This window comes from Crinia signifera, chromosome 1, assembly GCF_055691185.1.
Source record: "Crinia signifera chromosome 1, ASM5569118v1, whole genome shotgun sequence".
Classification (NCBI taxonomy): Eukaryota; Metazoa; Chordata; class Amphibia; order Anura; family Myobatrachidae; genus Crinia; species Crinia signifera.
The window spans coordinates 217223376-217242431 of NC_139217.1; the positions used below are offsets into that span (position 1 = coordinate 217223376).

The window sequence follows — 19056 nt, forward strand, 5'->3', positions numbered from 1 at the left end:
ACAGGCCAAATCAGTAAATACGACAGATTAGTAAATGTGCCCAACAGATCGAGGCGCTCTCTTTTAGTGAGGGTCTAGCGGTCGGATCACCAACTGCCAGCACCCATGGGAAGGGGACGCATGCACACAAGATGCACACATGTCCCCTTCCGACGGAGCTCCCCGTTGGTCCCCGCCGCCTCCACATCGCTGTCCGCCATCCCCATATATAGCTAGGAACACAGTTTTGTCTGGGGTAGGGAAAAGCTTTGACTAGGATGTCTATAGACTACACTAGCTCGTTGAGCAAACTATAGCTCCTCTGGTATGATCATTAGTAACTTCTAAATTAATTATATTGATTACTACATTGTACATTTCTATGAATCCAAAAACAAAACAAAATATTTTTGCAACATACCAACAGTTGCGTCACGGTTTGTATCTGGGTCCCGAACCATAGGAGTAACCTCCAATGTGTCTTCATCGCAAGCAGCTGAAATATTTTTAATCCATATTAAAATCTGAAATCTGCAAATAAGAAAACTACTAAAAGAAGAAATACCCTGTCTGCTGATTCACACTGGTTAGTCTTACTTTCTTTGTTCTGTAGGGTTCAACTTTCACACAAATATGAAATGGCAAAATTACCAAGAATATAAATTGTGTGGAATATACATAAATACCATCTATACATAAATTCCAATGGTAAAAAGTTCAATATTGCATTTAAACTGCAGAAATTTTAATAAGTTTCCCTACAGCAGTCATGACAATGATTGGATGATGGAAAAAGTTGGCATCAATAAAAAAAAATCTAAAGGAATATTTTAACAGAAACATGGGAGTTACTTTATAAAATGCAATGTATCAAAAATACAAAAAAGGCCTAAATGTACCCCTTTTTTGTGGGGTGCATTTTTGATACATTGCATTTGGTACTTGTGTAGTTTCACGGCGCAAGCATGGCGCCGTGCGTCTGTATCCAGCTGCGGGACTGAAAACTCCATGGCAACGTGGATAGTTCGTACCTCCACTATCCACGTTGGCATGTAGTTCACTTTAGAAAGCGTGGCGAGTGTAGCGAGCCACCGAGCCCATAGCGTGGGCGAGCGCAGCAAGGGGACACAGAAGCACGACGCCATGCTGGTGCCGTGAAAGTACACAAGTACCTTACATTTTATGTAGTAAAAACGATATTATTTATTATAATATAGAAACTGTCCAGTTCTCTACTCATACTACTTATTTGCATAATTATGTTATCTATTGGTAGAACTAACTACAGTATGTACTTTCTTTACTTAGTTTAATATCTTTTAATTCTTGCGATCATTTTACACTACACAAGATCTAATAAATATACAGGTTTATTTTCTGATACTAATTTAATATATTCCTTGTTCTCCAAATGACAGAGAATTCTATGAAGAACAGTAAGAGCAGCATCCTCGGTGGATCTATTTGACCTATATGCAAATTGATAACCCACCGGTATAACACCCTTAAGGTGATCCAAGACCACTGTCTCAAAACACTTCATAATTAAGGATATGAGGGCAATCAGGTGGTAGTTGTTCAAACCAGATACACCCACTGATTTAGGAACAGGAAAAGTGACTTTAAAACATTGAGGGACAACACAATATGCTAATTATAAATGTAATACTCTTGTAAAAATTCATGCTAATTGGTCAGCACAGACACATAAAACTCTACATGGGAATGCCATCTAGGGTTACTATGTCGAGAATAGGAAGGTTGACATGCATTGGGTCAACCAACGAAGAGGGGATTAATGAGGGGGAGGGCTAATGTTGCAAAAGAGCAAGAAGTACACTGGACTGAAGAAGAACTGTCTTTCTGATGTGTACACAGTAATAAAGTACCAGTCAAACTCCTAACATGTCATGTTACAGTGGGCCTAATTTTGTTGCACAAAATATGGGACCTGAACTGCAGCGACCACTACATTGACTACACAAGATACCGTAAAAGAGAGAGACACAGAGAGAAATTTACTAGGGTGAATATACTTGAAATAGGCTTATTCATAAGCAGTCGTATGCAAATATGCAGAAAATACATCAATTCGTATTCATGGCACATTCCTTTTTCCGAATACGAATGCATATGCCATCGAAAGAATACGATAAGGATTCCTAATTTACTAACCAGCCGTATGCAATTCCCTACAGCAGTCATGACAATGATTGGATGATGGAAAAAATTGACATCAATAAAAAAAAATCTAAAGGAATATCTTAACAGAAACATGTCAGTTACTATATAAAATGCAATGTATCAAAAATACAAAAAAAGGCCTAAATGTACCCCTTTTTTGGGGGGTGCATTTTTAAAACATTGCATTTGGTACTTGAGTAGTTTCATGGCGCAAGCATGGCGCCGTACGTCTGTGTCCAGCTGCGGGGCTGAAAACTCCATGGCAACGTGGAAAGTTCGTACCCCCACTATCCACGTTGTCATGGAGTTGACTTTAGATAGTGTGGCGAGTGTAGCGAGCCACCAAGCCCATAGCGTGGGCGAGCACAGCGAGGGGACACAGATGCGCGGCGCCATGAAAGTGCACAAGTATCTTGCATTTTATGTAGTAATAACTATATTATTTATTATAATATAGAAACTGTCCAGTTCTCTACTCATACTACTTATTTGCATAATTATGTTATCTATTGGCAGAACTAACTACAGTATGTACTTTCTTTACTTAGTTTAATATCTTTTAATTCTTGCGATCATTTTACACTACACAAGATCTAATAAATATAAAGGTTTATTTTCTGATACTAATTTAATATATTCTGGCAAACAGAATTAGAGGTTTCAATTAACCCAAAGCTGCATGGTTAATCTCACATTATATCTATTGGAGTACATGATATTTCATTACACAGTAATACAAAGTAATAAAGTCTGTTGCGAATTTGAGCCATGGTGTACGTGGACACATCTGTACTATCCTAATTTAAGAGCCTACCTGGTGTGGTAATATTTGATACAACTCAGGGTTGCCTACCTGACCCCCCCTTCAGGGAGAAAATGTTCTATTCCTGGCCTTAAAAGATAAATAGAAAGCTATGAACCTCAGGTACAGCTACAGCTGCTGTATAAAGGAGTGTATAAGGCTCCTTATATGAATAAAGACAAGAAAAAACAAAGGAATACAGCGCTTGGGTTTAGCCTGAAAAATGAACACCTACAATAGGCAGTATAAAAACATTTGGTACTTGTTTCCTAGCACGGCCACAATGATCATAATCGCGGTCATCGGGGGTAAAATCGGGGCCATCGCTGGGAATCGCATGCGCTAAAAAATCGGGTGCGATGGGCCAGACGTGATGCCCGCGATTTCCCCATAGAGAACAATGTTAAATGCCTCAATTTACCCGCGATGACCCCGATTTCCCATAGGAAACAATGTGAAATGGATCAATTTACCCAAATTATCATAGGGAACAATGGTAAATGGCCCAAAAACACCCCATAACATTAAAATGTCCCCCCAAAAGTACTATACGCCACCCCGCAATCAACGTGAACCCGAAGCGTGGCGAGCGCAGCGGTACGCGTCCTCCGACCTTTTCATACCCCCACTATCTACGTCGGCGTGGAGTTGAGAATAGAATAGTGTGGCGAGAGCAGCGAGCCACCGAGCCCGAAGCGTGGCGAGCGTAGCGAGCCCCGCGAGGGGACGCGGATACCTCCACAGTTATACGCGTCCCCTCGCGGGCTTCCCAGGTGTCCATGGCGACGCGGACACCTGTGAAGCCCGCGAAGGGACGCTTTTACCTGTGAAATTGGATTGACAGCGGCTGGTGGAGTGGAATGGAGATGGCTGCCTTTGATCGTTTGTTGGTGGAAGCTGAGATGTTTAAATCACATGAACAGGAAAGGCTGGTCCGGTAAGGCTGGTACACCGTGGTGCAAAACTGGAGCAATGTGTTTATAAGAGCTCAACGCGTTTCGACGTGTCGAGCTGCACCTGATAGACGTGTTGACACGTCGAAACGCGTTGAGCTCTTATAAACACATTGCTCCAGTTTTGCACCACGGTGTACCAGCCTTTCCGGACCAGCCTTTCCTGTTCATGCGATTTAAACATCTCAGCTTCCACCAACAAACGATCAAAGGCAGCCATCTCCATTTCACTCCACCAGCCGCTGTCAAGACAATCTAGATCCACATGTTGGGCATGTAACCGGGACCATATCAACTATATCCCTCCAGCAAGAGACGTTTAGCTGACCTGTACCGTTGGTAACTATAATAACCAAGTGGACCTTCACCGTTTGTAACTATAATAACCACATGGGTACCCACGAACTATTAATTCCCACACTGGAGCAATTTTGCACACAATTACTATTTTTTAGACATACTCTTTTATACTCCTTTTTTCATTTTTTATTATACCCCCCCATCTTTTTCACTTTTTTTAGAGAAATGTTGTATATATGGTTTTGAATGTAATAAATGTTTTTATACTGCCTATTGTAGGTGTTCATTTTTCAGGCTAAACCCAAGCGCTGTATTCCTTTGTTTTTTCTATTCCTGGCCTTTACTGGTAATGTATGATTGCCATCACCTGTGGGAAACTAGATAAGAAAGGATTTTCACCACAGGTGATAGCAATCATACATTACCAGGGAAGTCCAGGAACAGAGCATTTTCTCCCTGAAGGGGAGGGTCAGGTAGGCAATGAATCGGTTACTGGGCTTGCATACCTCCCAACATGACCCTCTCCAGGAGGGACACATTGCTCTGCTCCTGCACTTCCCTCTTAATGTATGATTGCCATCACCTTTCTTAGCAATTAACCTGTTTAACACAGATGAAGGTAATCATGCATTAAGAGGAAAGTCCAGGAGCAGAGCATTGTGTCCCTCCTGGAGAGGGTCATGTTGGGAGGTATGGGCTTGGTCATATGACATTCAGTAATATAGTGCAGCTTTGCTGTTCTTCCACTCTTATTGCCAACATCACATTGCTTAGGCTAGCACTCCGTTACCTAAACGTGCACTGGTGCTTGTCATTCCTGGTCAAACTACTGCCAAATACAAGCAATCATCACACGCACGCACACACAGGCACATATAGGGCTAGTTCTACTTGGGGGAGGGGATTATTTTACAGTAGGGGCCTATGGACATGGGGGTCGGTGCAAAACACCCCTTAAGTATGTAACATTTTAAAATTAAATATTGAATTATATATTTTTAAAAACATCTTAAACTTTCAAATAATGAAAAACTAAAATTTTCAACAAAATTAGTCAGTTAAGTGGTTAAGGATCGCTTTCCAGTTCACCTAAAAAAAGATGTAGAATGCAAAATGGTGAATCATGGCAAAAATCAGGTAGAAAGCAGTTCTCCATCCTAGCATTGAATACACTCTTGACGAATCCCAGTGAAAACCCAATTGAAATACACCAGCGAATTGCAGCGAGCACGAAACGCAGAACTGGCCGGCATTCACTGTTCGCTTTCGGCGAACAGTGAACATTGAATAGGGTGAATCAGATTTTCAGTGAAGAAGATTCACTGCAAGGAGTGAAAACAGCCCGATTCGCCGAAAAAATTGTCGTATCGGGAGCATTGAATACTTGTTTTTGCTTTGTTTTTATATGCATTTAGAAAAATATTTGGTACTTGTGTACTTTCACGGCTCCCATCGCATGCCATATGTAGTGGCATGCGATGCGATTTTACCGTGTTTTCATGCATTTTTTGGAAAAATCGCATGCGATCGCGTCCTACGACCTTTTCATACCCCCACTATCCACGTCGGCGTGGAGTTGAGAATAGAAAGTGTGGCGAGCGCAGCGAGCCCCGCGAGGGGACACGGATACCTTCACAGGTATCAGTGTCCCTTTGCGGGCTTCACAGGTATCCGTGTCCCCTCGCGGGGCTCGCTGCGCTCACCACGCTTCGGGTTCGGTGGATCGCTGCGCTCGCCACACATTCTATTCTCAACTCCACGCCGACGTGGATAGTGGGGGTATGAAAAGGTTGCAGGACGCGTACCGCCGCCCCTCGCGGTCTCGCTGCGCTCGCCGCGCTTCGGGTTGGCGTTGATAGTGGGGGTGGTATAGTGTGAAAAATGACATTTGGGGTGCATTTTATATGATTTCAACTCATGTCCATAATTTCAGTGAAAAATGACATTGCATCGCATCAGATCGCATGCGATCTCATGCGATGCGATTTTTCCGCATACGATGCACATCGTGGGAGCCGTGAAAGTAGACAAGTACCAAATATTTAAATAAAAACTATTACATTTTTTTTAAAAATGGGATAGAAGATCGGATGTTGCCCATAGCAACATCCCATCTTCAACAGAACTCCCATTGGTAAATTTACCCCTCCCTGTGCACCTGTTAGATGTACTGGAACTTGTGACCTGCTGGGTGGTCTGGAACAGAGGGAAAAGTGGACAGTGGATATATACTGCTGCACAAAATTATTTTTGGTATATATTTTTTTATTGTATTGATATCCACCTTACTGATTATTTTGTACTAATGTGTACATATTAGATGGGTGGAGGTGCTCCCCAGGGAGTATAAAGTTATAGGCAAACAGAAAAAAGACTAAAAGTACTCTCATTTTTTGGGGCACGCTTATCTCAGTTTTTAAAACTTAACTTTTAATAGTAAAAACTTAGTATATATACATAATTATGTGCAAGTCAATACCAATAGATACTATGTTTTTTGTACACCCTTTTATTAAAACTGACTGAAATTGCAGAGAAAACTAAGTTATGTACAGATCAATCCTAATAACTTAAGTGAATTGGCAACAATTATAGACAAGTGAAAAATAATCTGTTACATTCATTTTCAAACTTACATTGTATCCACAATTCTCATAAAAGCAGTGACTGACTACTCCCCTCTGAGTTCCTTTGAAAAGGGAATGAGTATGTACAGATGGGTCTGGTCCCATCTTGGCAGGGGATGGCGCTGGCGTCGCCAGCCGCCATCCCCCGCCAGCGCCATGGCGATGGTGAGAAGGGGACGCGCGCGCACGTGAGGCGCGCGCGTCCCCTTCCGACGGCGCTTCCATCCGTTCCCCCGGGTCCCCGCCGGCTTGCCGGCGGTAACCCGGGGTCCCCGCCGCCTGCACGCACCCCCACCTAACCCCCCTAACCCTGTCCGTCTCCCTGAGGCGGAGACGGACAGGGTTTCCGTCGCGCTGGCGACGGAGACTGAGACGTGCGTGCTAATGAGACGCACGCGCGTCTCAGTGTATTCGCTGGCGTGGCTGCTGGCGGGTCGCCAGTGCGGACGTTCTGGCGACCCGCCAGCAAGGATGGGACCTGACCCATCTGTACAATCACTCACATTTTTAGTAGAGATGTGCGGACTCGGAGATCCGAGCCCCCACGAACGTCATTAATCCGAGCACGGTTCTGAGCAGTGCTCTGATATTCCCGCCTGACTCCGGTCCGGCCGCGCGGGCAAAACGTCATTGCCCGGCGCCGGATTTCACAAGGCTTTAAACAGTGGCTCCCCCGCCCGTCTTCTTCACTCCAGTCTAGGAGCTGGTGTGTTGGTGCTGCTGCTGGGGCCTAAACTTGAGCTTGACCTTGAACGCAATATTTTTTCCGCTGGGGCTGTCTGCTGGGGCCTGTCTCCCTCAGTGCTGCTGTGTACTGTTCTCCTCTCTGCTTAGGGTGGGATCACCCTAGCAAGGAGGACAGTCGGCTCTAACTGTGTACTTGTAGTACTACTGTCTCCTCTGCTGGGGCCTACCTCTGGTGCTGTGCTGTACCTAATATTATATATATTATAAATAATTATATATATATATATATATAGTCCACTGGTGCTGCCTGCACTAAATAGAGGCTGCCAGTACCTACTCAGTCCACTGGTGCCACTGGCAGTGCTACTGCCTAAGTACCTACCTAGTAGTACTACCTACCTACTAGGCTGCTATATATTATTTAATTAAAAAATAATACCTGTCCTGCAGTGCTGCGTGGAACTGTAATAAATAATTCCATACTGCTGGTGCACTGATGTGCCAACCAGTACCTAATAATTAAATATTACAAATTCTGCTGGTGCACATATACTAGTATTGCTGACATATCTACCTGTCTTGTGCCTAGTACTGCCGTATCTACCTGTCTGGTGCCTAGTACTGCCGTATCTACCTGTCTTGTGCCCACTGCCTAGTACTGCCGTATCTACCTGTCTTGTGCCCACTGCCTAGTACTGCCGTATCTACCTGTCTGGTCTGGTGCCCACTGCCTTTTAGTGCCGTACCTACCTGTCTGGTGCCCACTGCCTAGTACTGCCGTGGTGCCTAGCACTGCCATAGTAGTGCAATACCTACCTGTCTGGTGCCCACTGCCTAGTACTGCCGTGGTGCCTAGCACTGCCATATCTACCTGTCTTGTGCCTAGTACTGCCATATCTACCGTCTGGTGCCTAGTACTGCCATATCTACCTGTCTGGTGCCCACTGCCTAGTACTGCCGTATCTACCTGTCTGGTGCCTAGAACTGCCGCATCTACCGCCTGGTGCCTAGTACTGCCGTATCTACTGTATGGTGCCTAGTACTGCCGTATCTACCTGTCTGGTGCCTAGTACTGCTGTATCTACCTAACTGGTGCGTAGTACCGCCGTATCTACCTGTCTGGTGCCTAGTACTGCCGTGGTGCCTAGCACTGCCATATCTACCTGTCTTGTGCCTAGTGGAGTTATGTCACAGGACAGCACCTTTGGAGTGCAATGAATACGTCAGTAGGTATGCACCAGCAGGCAGGTATTACAGATATGGCAGTACTAGACACCAGACAGGTGGATACGGCAGTACTAGGCACCAGACAGGTAGATACGGTGGTACTAGGCACCAGACAGGTAGATACAGCAGTACTAGGCACCAGACAGGTAGATACGGCAGTACTAGGCACCAGACAGTAGATACGGCAGTACTAGGCACCAGACGGTAGATACTGCAGTTCTAAAAAGTAAATGTAAATTGCTGGAAGAGAAACTTAAACTTGGCAATGTGCCATTTACGACACGGAGTGGCAAGGAACGACTAAGGCCATGGCCTAAGTTCATGACTAGTGGTGCAGCTTCACTTTACGATCAAAGTCCTCCTCCTCTCCCCCCGCCCAATAGTAAATTTAAGAGAGGCTGACACCGACTAAAAAAACTCAGAAAACAACTCTGCCTTCTAAAGACATATCCCAAATCCCCAAGGAGAGTCCTAGGGTGTCGGTGGTTGTGATGCCGGACCTTCCCATCACTGTACGTGAAGAGGTGGCTCCTTCCACCATTTGCAGTACGCCATCTGCATATGCTGGAAGGATCACCCACAGTCTAGTTCCAGATTTTATTAATAAAGGTTATGTTGTACACCAGGAGGAGGATATTGATGTAGCTGGTGCTGAGGAGGTAGTTGACGAGGAGGATGGAAAGGTGGTTTGCTTAAATGACGAACCAGGGGTGAATGAGGCACCTGGGGGGGGGGGGGGGGGGGAGTTGTTATCCATGGGATGAAAAAGTCCATCATCATGCCTGGGCAGAGGACCAATAAATGCACCTCTACGGTCTGGATTTTTTTTTTATCCGAAACCGGACAACAAATGTATTGCCATTTGTAGCTTATGTAAAACTCCAATAAGCAGGGGTAAGGATCTTGCCCACCTAGGGACATCCTACCTTCTACGTCACCTAAACAACCTTCATAAATCAGTGTTTAGTTCAGGAACTGCGGCTAGCAGTCCAGGGATACCTTTTGGAGCAAAGCGCCTGAAAAGCACACCACCAACTTCCTCCTCATCAAATTCCTCCTCGATCCGGATCGGGGGGAGTCCTGTGGGCCATGTCACCTGAATGACTGACTCCATAGATTCCTCCGGAGGATGCTGCAGCACTACGCCTACTAATACTGCCGCCGCTGCTGTTGCTGCTCCTGGAAGTCAGTCATCATCCCAGAGGGGAAGTCGTAAGACCAATACGTCTTTTACTAAGCAATTGACCGTCCAACAGTCTTTTGCCATGAGGACAAAATACGACAGCAGTCATCCTATGGCAAAGCGGATAACTGCGGCCTTGACAGCTATATTGGTGTTAGACGTGCGTCTGGTGTCCGCCATCAGTGGAGTGGGATTTAGACGGTTGATGGAGGTATTTTGTCCCCGGTACCAAATCCCGTCTAGATTCCACTTCACTAGGCAGGCGATACCCGCGATGTACAGGGACGTCAGAAAAAGTGTCCTCAGTGCCTTGAAAAATGCGGCTCTACCCACTATCCACTTAACTACAGACATGTGGACAAGTGGATCAGGGCAAACTAAGGACTATATGACGGACAGCCCACTGGGTAGATGTATCGCCTTCCGCAGCAGCAGAATCTCCTGCACGCCAGCTCCTTCCAAGGCAGGCTACGCTGTGTATCACCAGTTTCAGGAAGAGGCATAATCCCGACAACCTCTTAGAGAAACTGAGGGAAATCATCTCCCAGTGGCTTATCCCCTCCTGGGGATTTGTGGTGTCGGACAACACCAGTAACATTGTGCGGTAATTAAACATGGGCAATTCCCAGCACGTGCCATGTTTTGCCCACACACAATAAATTTGGTGGTGCAGCATTTCATCATAAGTGACAGGAGTGTGCAGGAGATGCTTGTGTTGGCCCGCAAAATTTGCGGACACTTTCGGCATTCTGCCACTGCCTGACTCAAGCGCAGTGGAGGCTGATTTCCGTGTTGTGCAAGGTTCTCCAGCCATTTGAACTAGCCACACGTGAAGTCAGTTCCGACACTGCCAGCTTGAGTCAGGTGATTCCCCTGATCAGGCTGTTGCAGAAGCAGTTGGAGAAAGTGAAGGAGGAGCTAAAGCGTAGTTATTCCGCAAAGCATGTCGCTCTTGTGGATGAAGCCCACCAAAAGCTTTGCCAGGATACGAGGATCAGTCAGAGGAATACGTGCTGGCCACCGTGCTCGATCTTCGGTTTAAAGCGTATGTTGTGTCTCTGTTTCCGGCGGACACAAGTCTACAAAGGTGCAAAGACCTGCTGGTGATGAGATTGTCATCTGAAGGGGACCATGTCACGGCCCCAGCTCCTTCTTCATTTTCTCCCACACCTGTGCCTGTGAGGAAACAGCTGCGATTTCCCACACAACCCGCTGGCGGAGATGCAGGGCAGGCAGGAGGTAGTTTTGACATCTGGTCCGGACTCAAGGACCTGGCAACGATTACTGACATGTCTACTGTCGGTGCATTGGATGCTGTCACCATTGAAAAAATGGCAGAGGATTACTTTGGTGACAGCATCCAAATACACGTCAGACAGTCTTTAGGCCATCCCCTTCGACCAAGCGCGCAGCTTCAAAAGGGACACATGTGAAGCAGTGAGGGAGGAAAGGGAACACCCGCCTAGCCAGCCAGACCAGCTGAATCCACCCTAGCGATCAATTGGGTGACTAATGTCGCAGCCAGATAGCCCTCACATCCCAGATAGGGGTCTTGTTGGCTGCTTACCTGTACATGTACGGTTAGGTAGTAAGCCACCTGTTGCTGAAAAGCGATACATCTCCAACCCAGGGGTTCTAGAGAGGTGGAGGAACTCTTCCATCTGCCACCTAGGAATTGATTAGCCCCTTCCGCTCCACCCATTAGGCAATGATTTAAGAGACGACTGGTAATAAATTAATATTAATCACAAAATTAATCAATCATATTAAATTAATTAATAATAATCATAATCACATAATCAAGCCAGATAGGGGTCTTGTTGGATATTAAACTGATCAAAACAGTTCTACACTTGCAGACAAACATAGACAAACAAAGAAGATGCTTGCGGTGGCCCGCAAAATTTGCGGACACTTTCGGCATTCTACCACTGCCTGCCGAAGGCTGGAGCAGCAGGAAAAACTCCTCAACCTGCCCTGCCATCAGCTTAAACAAGAGGTGGTGACGTGCTGGAACTCCACCCTTTATATGCTATCACAGGATGGAGGAGGAGCAAAAGGCCATTCAAGCCTACACGGCCACCTATGACATAGGCAGAGGAGCGGGGATGCACCTGACGCATGTGAAGTGGTGAGGGAGGAAAGGGAACACCCGCCTAGCCAGCCAGATCAGCTGAATCCACCCTAGCGATCAATTGGGTGACAGAAGTCACAGCCAGATAGCCCTCACATCCCAGATAGGGGTCGGGTAGTAAGCCACCGGTTGATGAAAAGCGATACATCTCCAACCCAGGGATCCTAGAGAGGTGGAGGAACTCTTCCATCTGCCACCTAATAATTGATTAGCCCCCTCCCCTCCTCCCATTAGGCAATGATTTAAGAGACGACTGGTAATAAAATGAATAATAATCACAAAATTAAACAATCAGTTTAAATTAATTAATAATAATCATAATCACACAATCAAGCCAGATAGGGGTCTTGTTGTTAAACTGATTGAAACAGTTACACACTTGCAGACAAACTCTGTGCTGCATGAAACGCCCACTGCTCCTTGGCTGCACATGGTAAACACGATCAAGCCAGATGGGGGTCTTTTTGGGGCCTAGTTTTTTAAACTGCCATCCTGTCTGCTGCTGCAGTGCCACTCTTACATGAGCCACATGTTTGTGCCGTACACTTGTGTGGCTTAGCATAGTTATCCAGCTACCTCGGTGCAACCTTTTGCCCTAAAACAATATTCTGAGGTGTGAGGTGTTCAGAATAGACTGGAAATGAGTGGAAATTAATGTAATGTAGGTTAATAATATCATAGGAGCAAAAAAAAAAAAAAATCTGCAATTTTAGCAGTGTTTATGCTTCTTTTTTTTTTTTTTTAAATCAGAACCCAAAACGTTTAGGGGGTGTTTTGGCAAGACCCATTAGAACCCAAAACCTGAAGGTAATGAGAACCCAAAATGCGAAAAGTGACAAGTGATGAACGGATATTATGGCTATTACAGTCATGGTGCAATGAAAATCATGACTGGGACCAGAATATACTTTATTTAGTAAGGACAGAATGGAAATAATTGGAGGGGGTAGCAATGTATGTATAAAAAAGCATAAAAACTACCCTTAATACAAGGTATTTAAGAAAAAACTGAGGCCCTTTGGGCGACCAAAGAAACATGGGAGAAGGTGATCCTTTATATAGGGCTTATCTACAGACCCCCAGGTCAGGAAGAGGAACTTGACATGAGCCTATTGCAGGACATCAATAAGATGGCATTAAAAGGAGAGGTAATAATCATGGGAGATTTTTATCTACCTGATGTTAACTGGGTGGTGTCTGTTGCAAGTTCCACCAGAAGTAGGGACATTCTGAATTCCTTGCAAGGAGCATCCCTCCAGCATTTGGTGAGGGAATCCACTCGTAAGGACACAATATTAGACTTATACTTACAAATGGAGACAGAATATCAGATGCAAATATGGGTGAAAACCTGGGATTCAAAAGCACAGGCTGAGGAGAAAAGGGGTAAAGGGTTTTTACCTAAAACCCCTTTACCCACTTTTCTCCTCAGCCTGTGCTTTTGAATCCCAGGTTTTATAAATTAAAGGAGAAAACCAAAAAAGCAGAGTAAGAAGACTAAAAAGACAGAGTGGAAGTCTTCTTGAGGGAGATAATGTAATAGCAGATCATATTAATAATTATTTCTGTCCACTGCTGAAAGATAGGGGAAGGGACCACAGTTAAGTTGCAAGTATATTCAGAAAAATGAGGGAGAAACAAGCACATTTACAGAGGAGAAAGTCCTAAAAGAACTCTCAAAACTGAAAGAGGATAAATCAATAGGGCCAGATGGGATACATCCAAGGATACTAAAAGAGCTAAAAGGGAATTGTTAAAACCAATAACAGAATTATTCAACCAGTCACTAGCTACTGGAATAATCCCAGAGGACTGGAAAATAGCGAATGTAGTCCCACTGCACAAAAGTGGAAGCAAGGAAGAGCTAAGCAACTACCGACCAGTGAGCCTTACATCAGTATTAGGGAAATTGATAGAAACACTCTTAAAACAGAAAGAGTTGTAGAATATCTCAAAACCAGCAACTTACAGGATCCTAAACAGCATTGGTTTACTGGGAAGAGATCATGTCTAACCAATCTTATTGATTTTTTTTTGAATGGGTGATCAAGGTGGGGGGCTGTAGATGTAGCTTATCTAGACTTTAGTAAGGCTTTTCACACTGTCCCACATCGCAGACTGTTAAATAAACTTGAAAGCTTGGGATTGAATTATATGATGATTGAATGGATAAGATCTTGTTTGCAGAACAGAAACAGAGATTTGTAGTAAATGGAGTAGAACAGGGTCGAGGCCCCACAGTGGAAGGCAAAAATGCAGTTTTGGATTCCGCCACTGTAGCTACTATTTTGTCTAGTTCCTAATAAAAGAGGAACATCCCGATAAAGGGTAACGCCTCTAGGGCCCTGTTGGCCCTCTGTGTCCGCTTGCCAAGAATGGAGCCACAAGGCCCACCTGGCTGAGACCGAAACTTTACAAGCCAGAACCCCAGCCTCCAAAGTGGCTTCACCTAAATAAGAAGTGGCCAGCTGGACATGAGATGCCAATAGTAGTAGATCCTCACAGGGCATGCCCTCAGTCAACCCTCTGACTAGGGAGTCAGACCACTCTGCCAGAGCTTTAGCATTCCACACTAAAGACAAGGCCAGTCTGGTCACTGCGCCTGCGTGTGTGTATAAAACACCTCAGAAAATTCTCTAATTTTCTGACCACATCCTCCATGTCTAAAGTCTCCATGACCGCTTTTACCAAGGCCTCCATGTCTATACTAGGGGCCGCCTCCTGAGGAGCTGAGGGGATTTCAACCTCAGCGGATATAGATTCTGTCTCCTTATTCAGATTCAGTCGCTCACATGCACATTCGAATGCAGCCATGCGAGAGTAAAACATACGCACGCACCCGGCGTAGTCACGCCTATTGTGGATGCAAATTCATCCGCTCAAAAACACAATAAAAGGGGAGTGGACTGACAGTGCACGCACAGAAAACATTTTGCACACACATCAGTGTGGACCTGATTCTCTACTCACCAAGTAACAACACGCTCGCAGCACACATTACCCAAACATTAATTAATGTCATTATGGTCCTCAATGAATTTAGTTGATTGAAATCAATAATCAATTTGCCTTACAATTACAACTGACACATTTAGTTTAATGAAATGGTTGCTGATTGTGCTTCTCATCTACCCACACTAGGTAAATATTTACTGTTATTTACACCTGTTCTACCAATATTTACACCTTTCTAGTGTATGTGTTTGAACTATTGTATGTTTTTATTATAACTCAATTTTGTTTGTTTTGCTGCAAATATGTAACAGGACACATGTTTAAAATTTAACACAACTCACTCAAAAAGCATTTGACATCTGAAACACATCAAAAGTGCTAAATATTGTTTCTTAACATAACCCCTTTTAATACTAATATATTTAAAAAAAAACAGACACAGATTAAAACTATGGCCCTTATTCAGATCTGATCACAGTACAAATTTGTTCTCAAAATGGGCAAAACCATGTGCACTGCAGGTGGGGCAGATGTAACATGTATAGAGAGAGTTAGATTTGTGTCAGTTATTTTGTTTCGGTGCAGGGTAAATACTGGCTGCATTGTTTTTACACTGCAATTTAGATTTTAGTTTCAACACACCCCACCCAAATGTAACTATCTGCACATGTTACATCTGCCCCACCTGCAGTGGAGTATGGTTTTGCCCATTTTGAGAACAAATTTGTACTGCGATCAGATCTGAATAAGGGCCTATGAGAGGAAGTGTTTGTTTATTCCGCTCAGAGTACTCCTTTTGTCTGGATCATATGTTCTTCCTTTCCGCTTGTGTATGTTCTATTACTTATTTATCTCACTATTTCTTATTTGTTGTTGATATAGTTTTTAAGCTGATGTGGTGCTATCCTTCTCTAAGTAATTACACATATGCAATGAAGAAGAAAGAAAGATTAGAGATTTTCTGGGTGCACACTGGGAAATGTCATGTGATCCATTCAACTAATTTGAGAAAAAAACCTCTTAAAACTTAACGTTTATTCATGTTCTTGTTAAAAAGAGGGGGGATGTGTCTTATATCTTTTTTACGTTTGCATGTTTCCTCCTCCCAGGATGACTGGGTCGAGGTGTTGCCATGGGCCGAATTTGGTCTTCTTCTTCTACACCTTTCTTTATTAATTATGGCTTCCATCCTAGGGTTCCTGACTTCCAGCGGCTACCTTCAAAATCTGTGCCAGCGGTAGCGTTTACTCTCCAGCAGCTTCGTCAGCATTGGAAGAAAGTCAGGAAATCATTGTTGAAAGCTTCACAGAAATATAAGAAATTTGCTGATAGAAGGAGAAGAGCTATTCCCACATTGAGAGTGGGTGACAAGGTATGGCTGTCCACTCGTAACATTTGTCTTCGTGTACCATCGATGAAATTTGCACCCCGTTTTATCGGTCCGTTCCCGATAATACAAATCATCAATCCAGTTGCCTATAAGTTAAAATTACCACATTACTTAAGGATACCAGATAAATTTCATATCTCATTACTTAAACATTTAGTGCTAAACAAATTTTATGCTGCTTTTACACACAGGGGCGTTGAATATGATGTGGCCCGAATTCTGGACTCTCGTATTAGGTACAAGCGCCTACAGTACTTGATCGATTGGAAAGGCTATGGGCCTGAAGAGAGGTCCTGGACCAATGCTTCTGAGGTACATGCCTCTAAAATGATGTGAGACTTCCATCAAAGATTTCCAACTAAACCCAAAGAGTATCATGGGGCCACTCATAAAGGAGGGGGTGCTGTCACGACCACCACGTCAGCTACCCTGGCTCTCTGTTGTCACGATCCGAGCTGTCAGACAGACTTTCCTACCGGCTAAGTGCCTCCGCAGGTTCAGCTTGCGGTCCAGACGTCATCTCTGCCAGCGTCCTGTCTCCCAGTGACAGTCCCCAGTGCACGGCAATCCACCTGTCCGCCGCCATTGCTCCCAGTATCCAGCATGGTGTGCACAAACACACTTTCCCGCCATAGCAGACATGGGGGCTGCCATGTTCTTTCCAGTCACATGTCTGTGCTGTCCAATCCTGTTGGTTCTGATCTCCCTGTCATACTTCCTCGGCCAATCCTGGCCACCCAGTGGGGATAAGTATGCTGGGAGCTCTCAGAATCATTGCTAGTGCTTCAGTTGTCTCCAGTGTATGGTCAGCTGTCCTTGTCTCCGTGCAAGTGTATTTCTATGCTGGTGTTGTCTTCCATGCTGCAGTGTGTTCCAGGTTGTTCCATCACCTGTGAAGTCCAGGTTATTCCATCGCCTGTGATCCTGCCTCTTCAGCCCAGCGACCAAGCCTAGCTCCGGGACTCTGGTCCTTCCGATGCTCCAGCATCATCCACCATCGATGTTTCATCGCTAGTCCGATATTCCGGATCTCCTGCTTCCGTCCGTCATTCCGGACCCACAGTCTCATCTCCCGTCCGTCATTCCGGACCCACAGTCTCCTTCCATATCCGATACCCGAATCCGATGTTCCCACATCATCATCGATAGTCCGATATTCCGGATCTCCAAGCCAAGCTTCCGTCCGTCATTCCGGACCCACAGTCAAGCTCAAGTCTTCCGTCCGTCATTCCGGACCCACAGTCTCCACATCCGATGTTCCACCATCGATCCCACATATCATCACATCTGTAAAGTATTGCAATCTGCATGAACTCTGTCATTTATCCTGCATGCTTTACTGTCTGTTATACTACAACCATCTGCAAATAAACTCCGGTTGTATTTTACCTCTGACTGCTTATTGGCTCTGGGTGCACTGTCGTGCACTCCATGCGCAAGGGTCCTCTCCAACCTCCCCGGTTCAGGTACCGGTCCAGGTCCCCACCAGAGGTCTCATTCTTGTCGACTGAGTCCCCTGGTGTGACATCTGTGCTGTCCCAAGCCCACAGACCTCTGACAGGTTACCCTCTGCCCTGGCGCTCACCTCCACTGCTGATTCCCATGCTGCATTCCGTCGCTCTGTCCCCGCCAGGTGACAGCAGTGGTGTGCAGTCTCATGCCATGCAGGCTCTGGGTGGCATGAGCCGCCATGATGGGTCTGTGTCAGGTCAGGCCTCTGGCTGGACACGCCGGCTGCAGCGCCTCCGCGCACACTCACTGTCGGCTGGTTTCTGTCGCCGCCTCTGGCAGCGGCCATCTTCTTGGATCCTACTGCCTATGCTGCGTGGCTCCATTCGGTGAGGTCATACGCACAACCAATCACCGCACAGCTCACCCTTCAAATACTGACTAGCCGGGCCGGACCGGCAGTCAGTACAATGGTGTCCACCCGCTAACATCATTGATCTCTCCTGGCTATCTGTAGTTCCCACTACAGTTCCTTTGCGCTTCTTGGTGAAGTCTACTCCAATCTCCTGCTGATCGTCTACTGCTTACCATATCATCACGGAACCCTCTGCCGCCTATAAGGATAGGACAAGGTTAACACCCCAAAGGGTGTCATCTTCTTCTTCATTCCTGACGGTTATTATCTGTGGTCGCATCCCTGGTTCTGCACCTACGATCCTACTCAGTACATATTCATCTGGACTTCATCTTCCTCATCATCCAATCCTTCATTTAATTATCCAATCCTTCAACCAATCATCCAATCCTTCATCCAATTATCCAATCCTTCAACCAATCATCCAATCCTTCATCCAATTATCCAATCCTTCAACCAATCATCAAATCCTTCATCCAATCCTTCAACCAATCATCCAATCCTTCATCCAATCATCTTCAAAGCTCTTCAATAAGTATTGTCTGTTGTTGACTTTTCCCTATTTATCAAAATCTACAGTTAATCATTTTGCCATCATTCATATCCTGTACCGCAGTATCTTTATTAAAAAAGGTTGCTTCACTCCCTTGTCGTTCATGTAACAGCCCTACATCAAAGCACCCAGCCTCTGTTACACTCCAGCTGGTGCTTCACGAAACGTGACACCGGTGTTTCTAATTACTATGGACGTCTGAAAAGTGTCTGGGAACC

At 45.1% G+C, this 19056-nt stretch overlaps 1 protein-coding gene across 1 annotated transcript in view; it reads right to left on the bottom strand.

Moving 5' to 3' along the window:
* LOC146064785 (uncharacterized) overlaps positions 1 to 14890 on the bottom strand; it is a 100387-nt gene extending 85497 nt beyond the window's left edge. Inside the window, exons 1-2 of the mRNA XM_083178651.1 lie at positions 14726 to 14890; positions 401 to 503 (exon numbers count right to left, since the gene is read on the bottom strand). Coding sequence (XP_083034777.1) covers positions 401 to 503; positions 14726 to 14890 — 268 coding nt within the window. The remainder of the gene's footprint in view (positions 1 to 400; positions 504 to 14725) is intronic.
* Positions 14891 to 19056: the final 4166 nt, after the last annotated feature.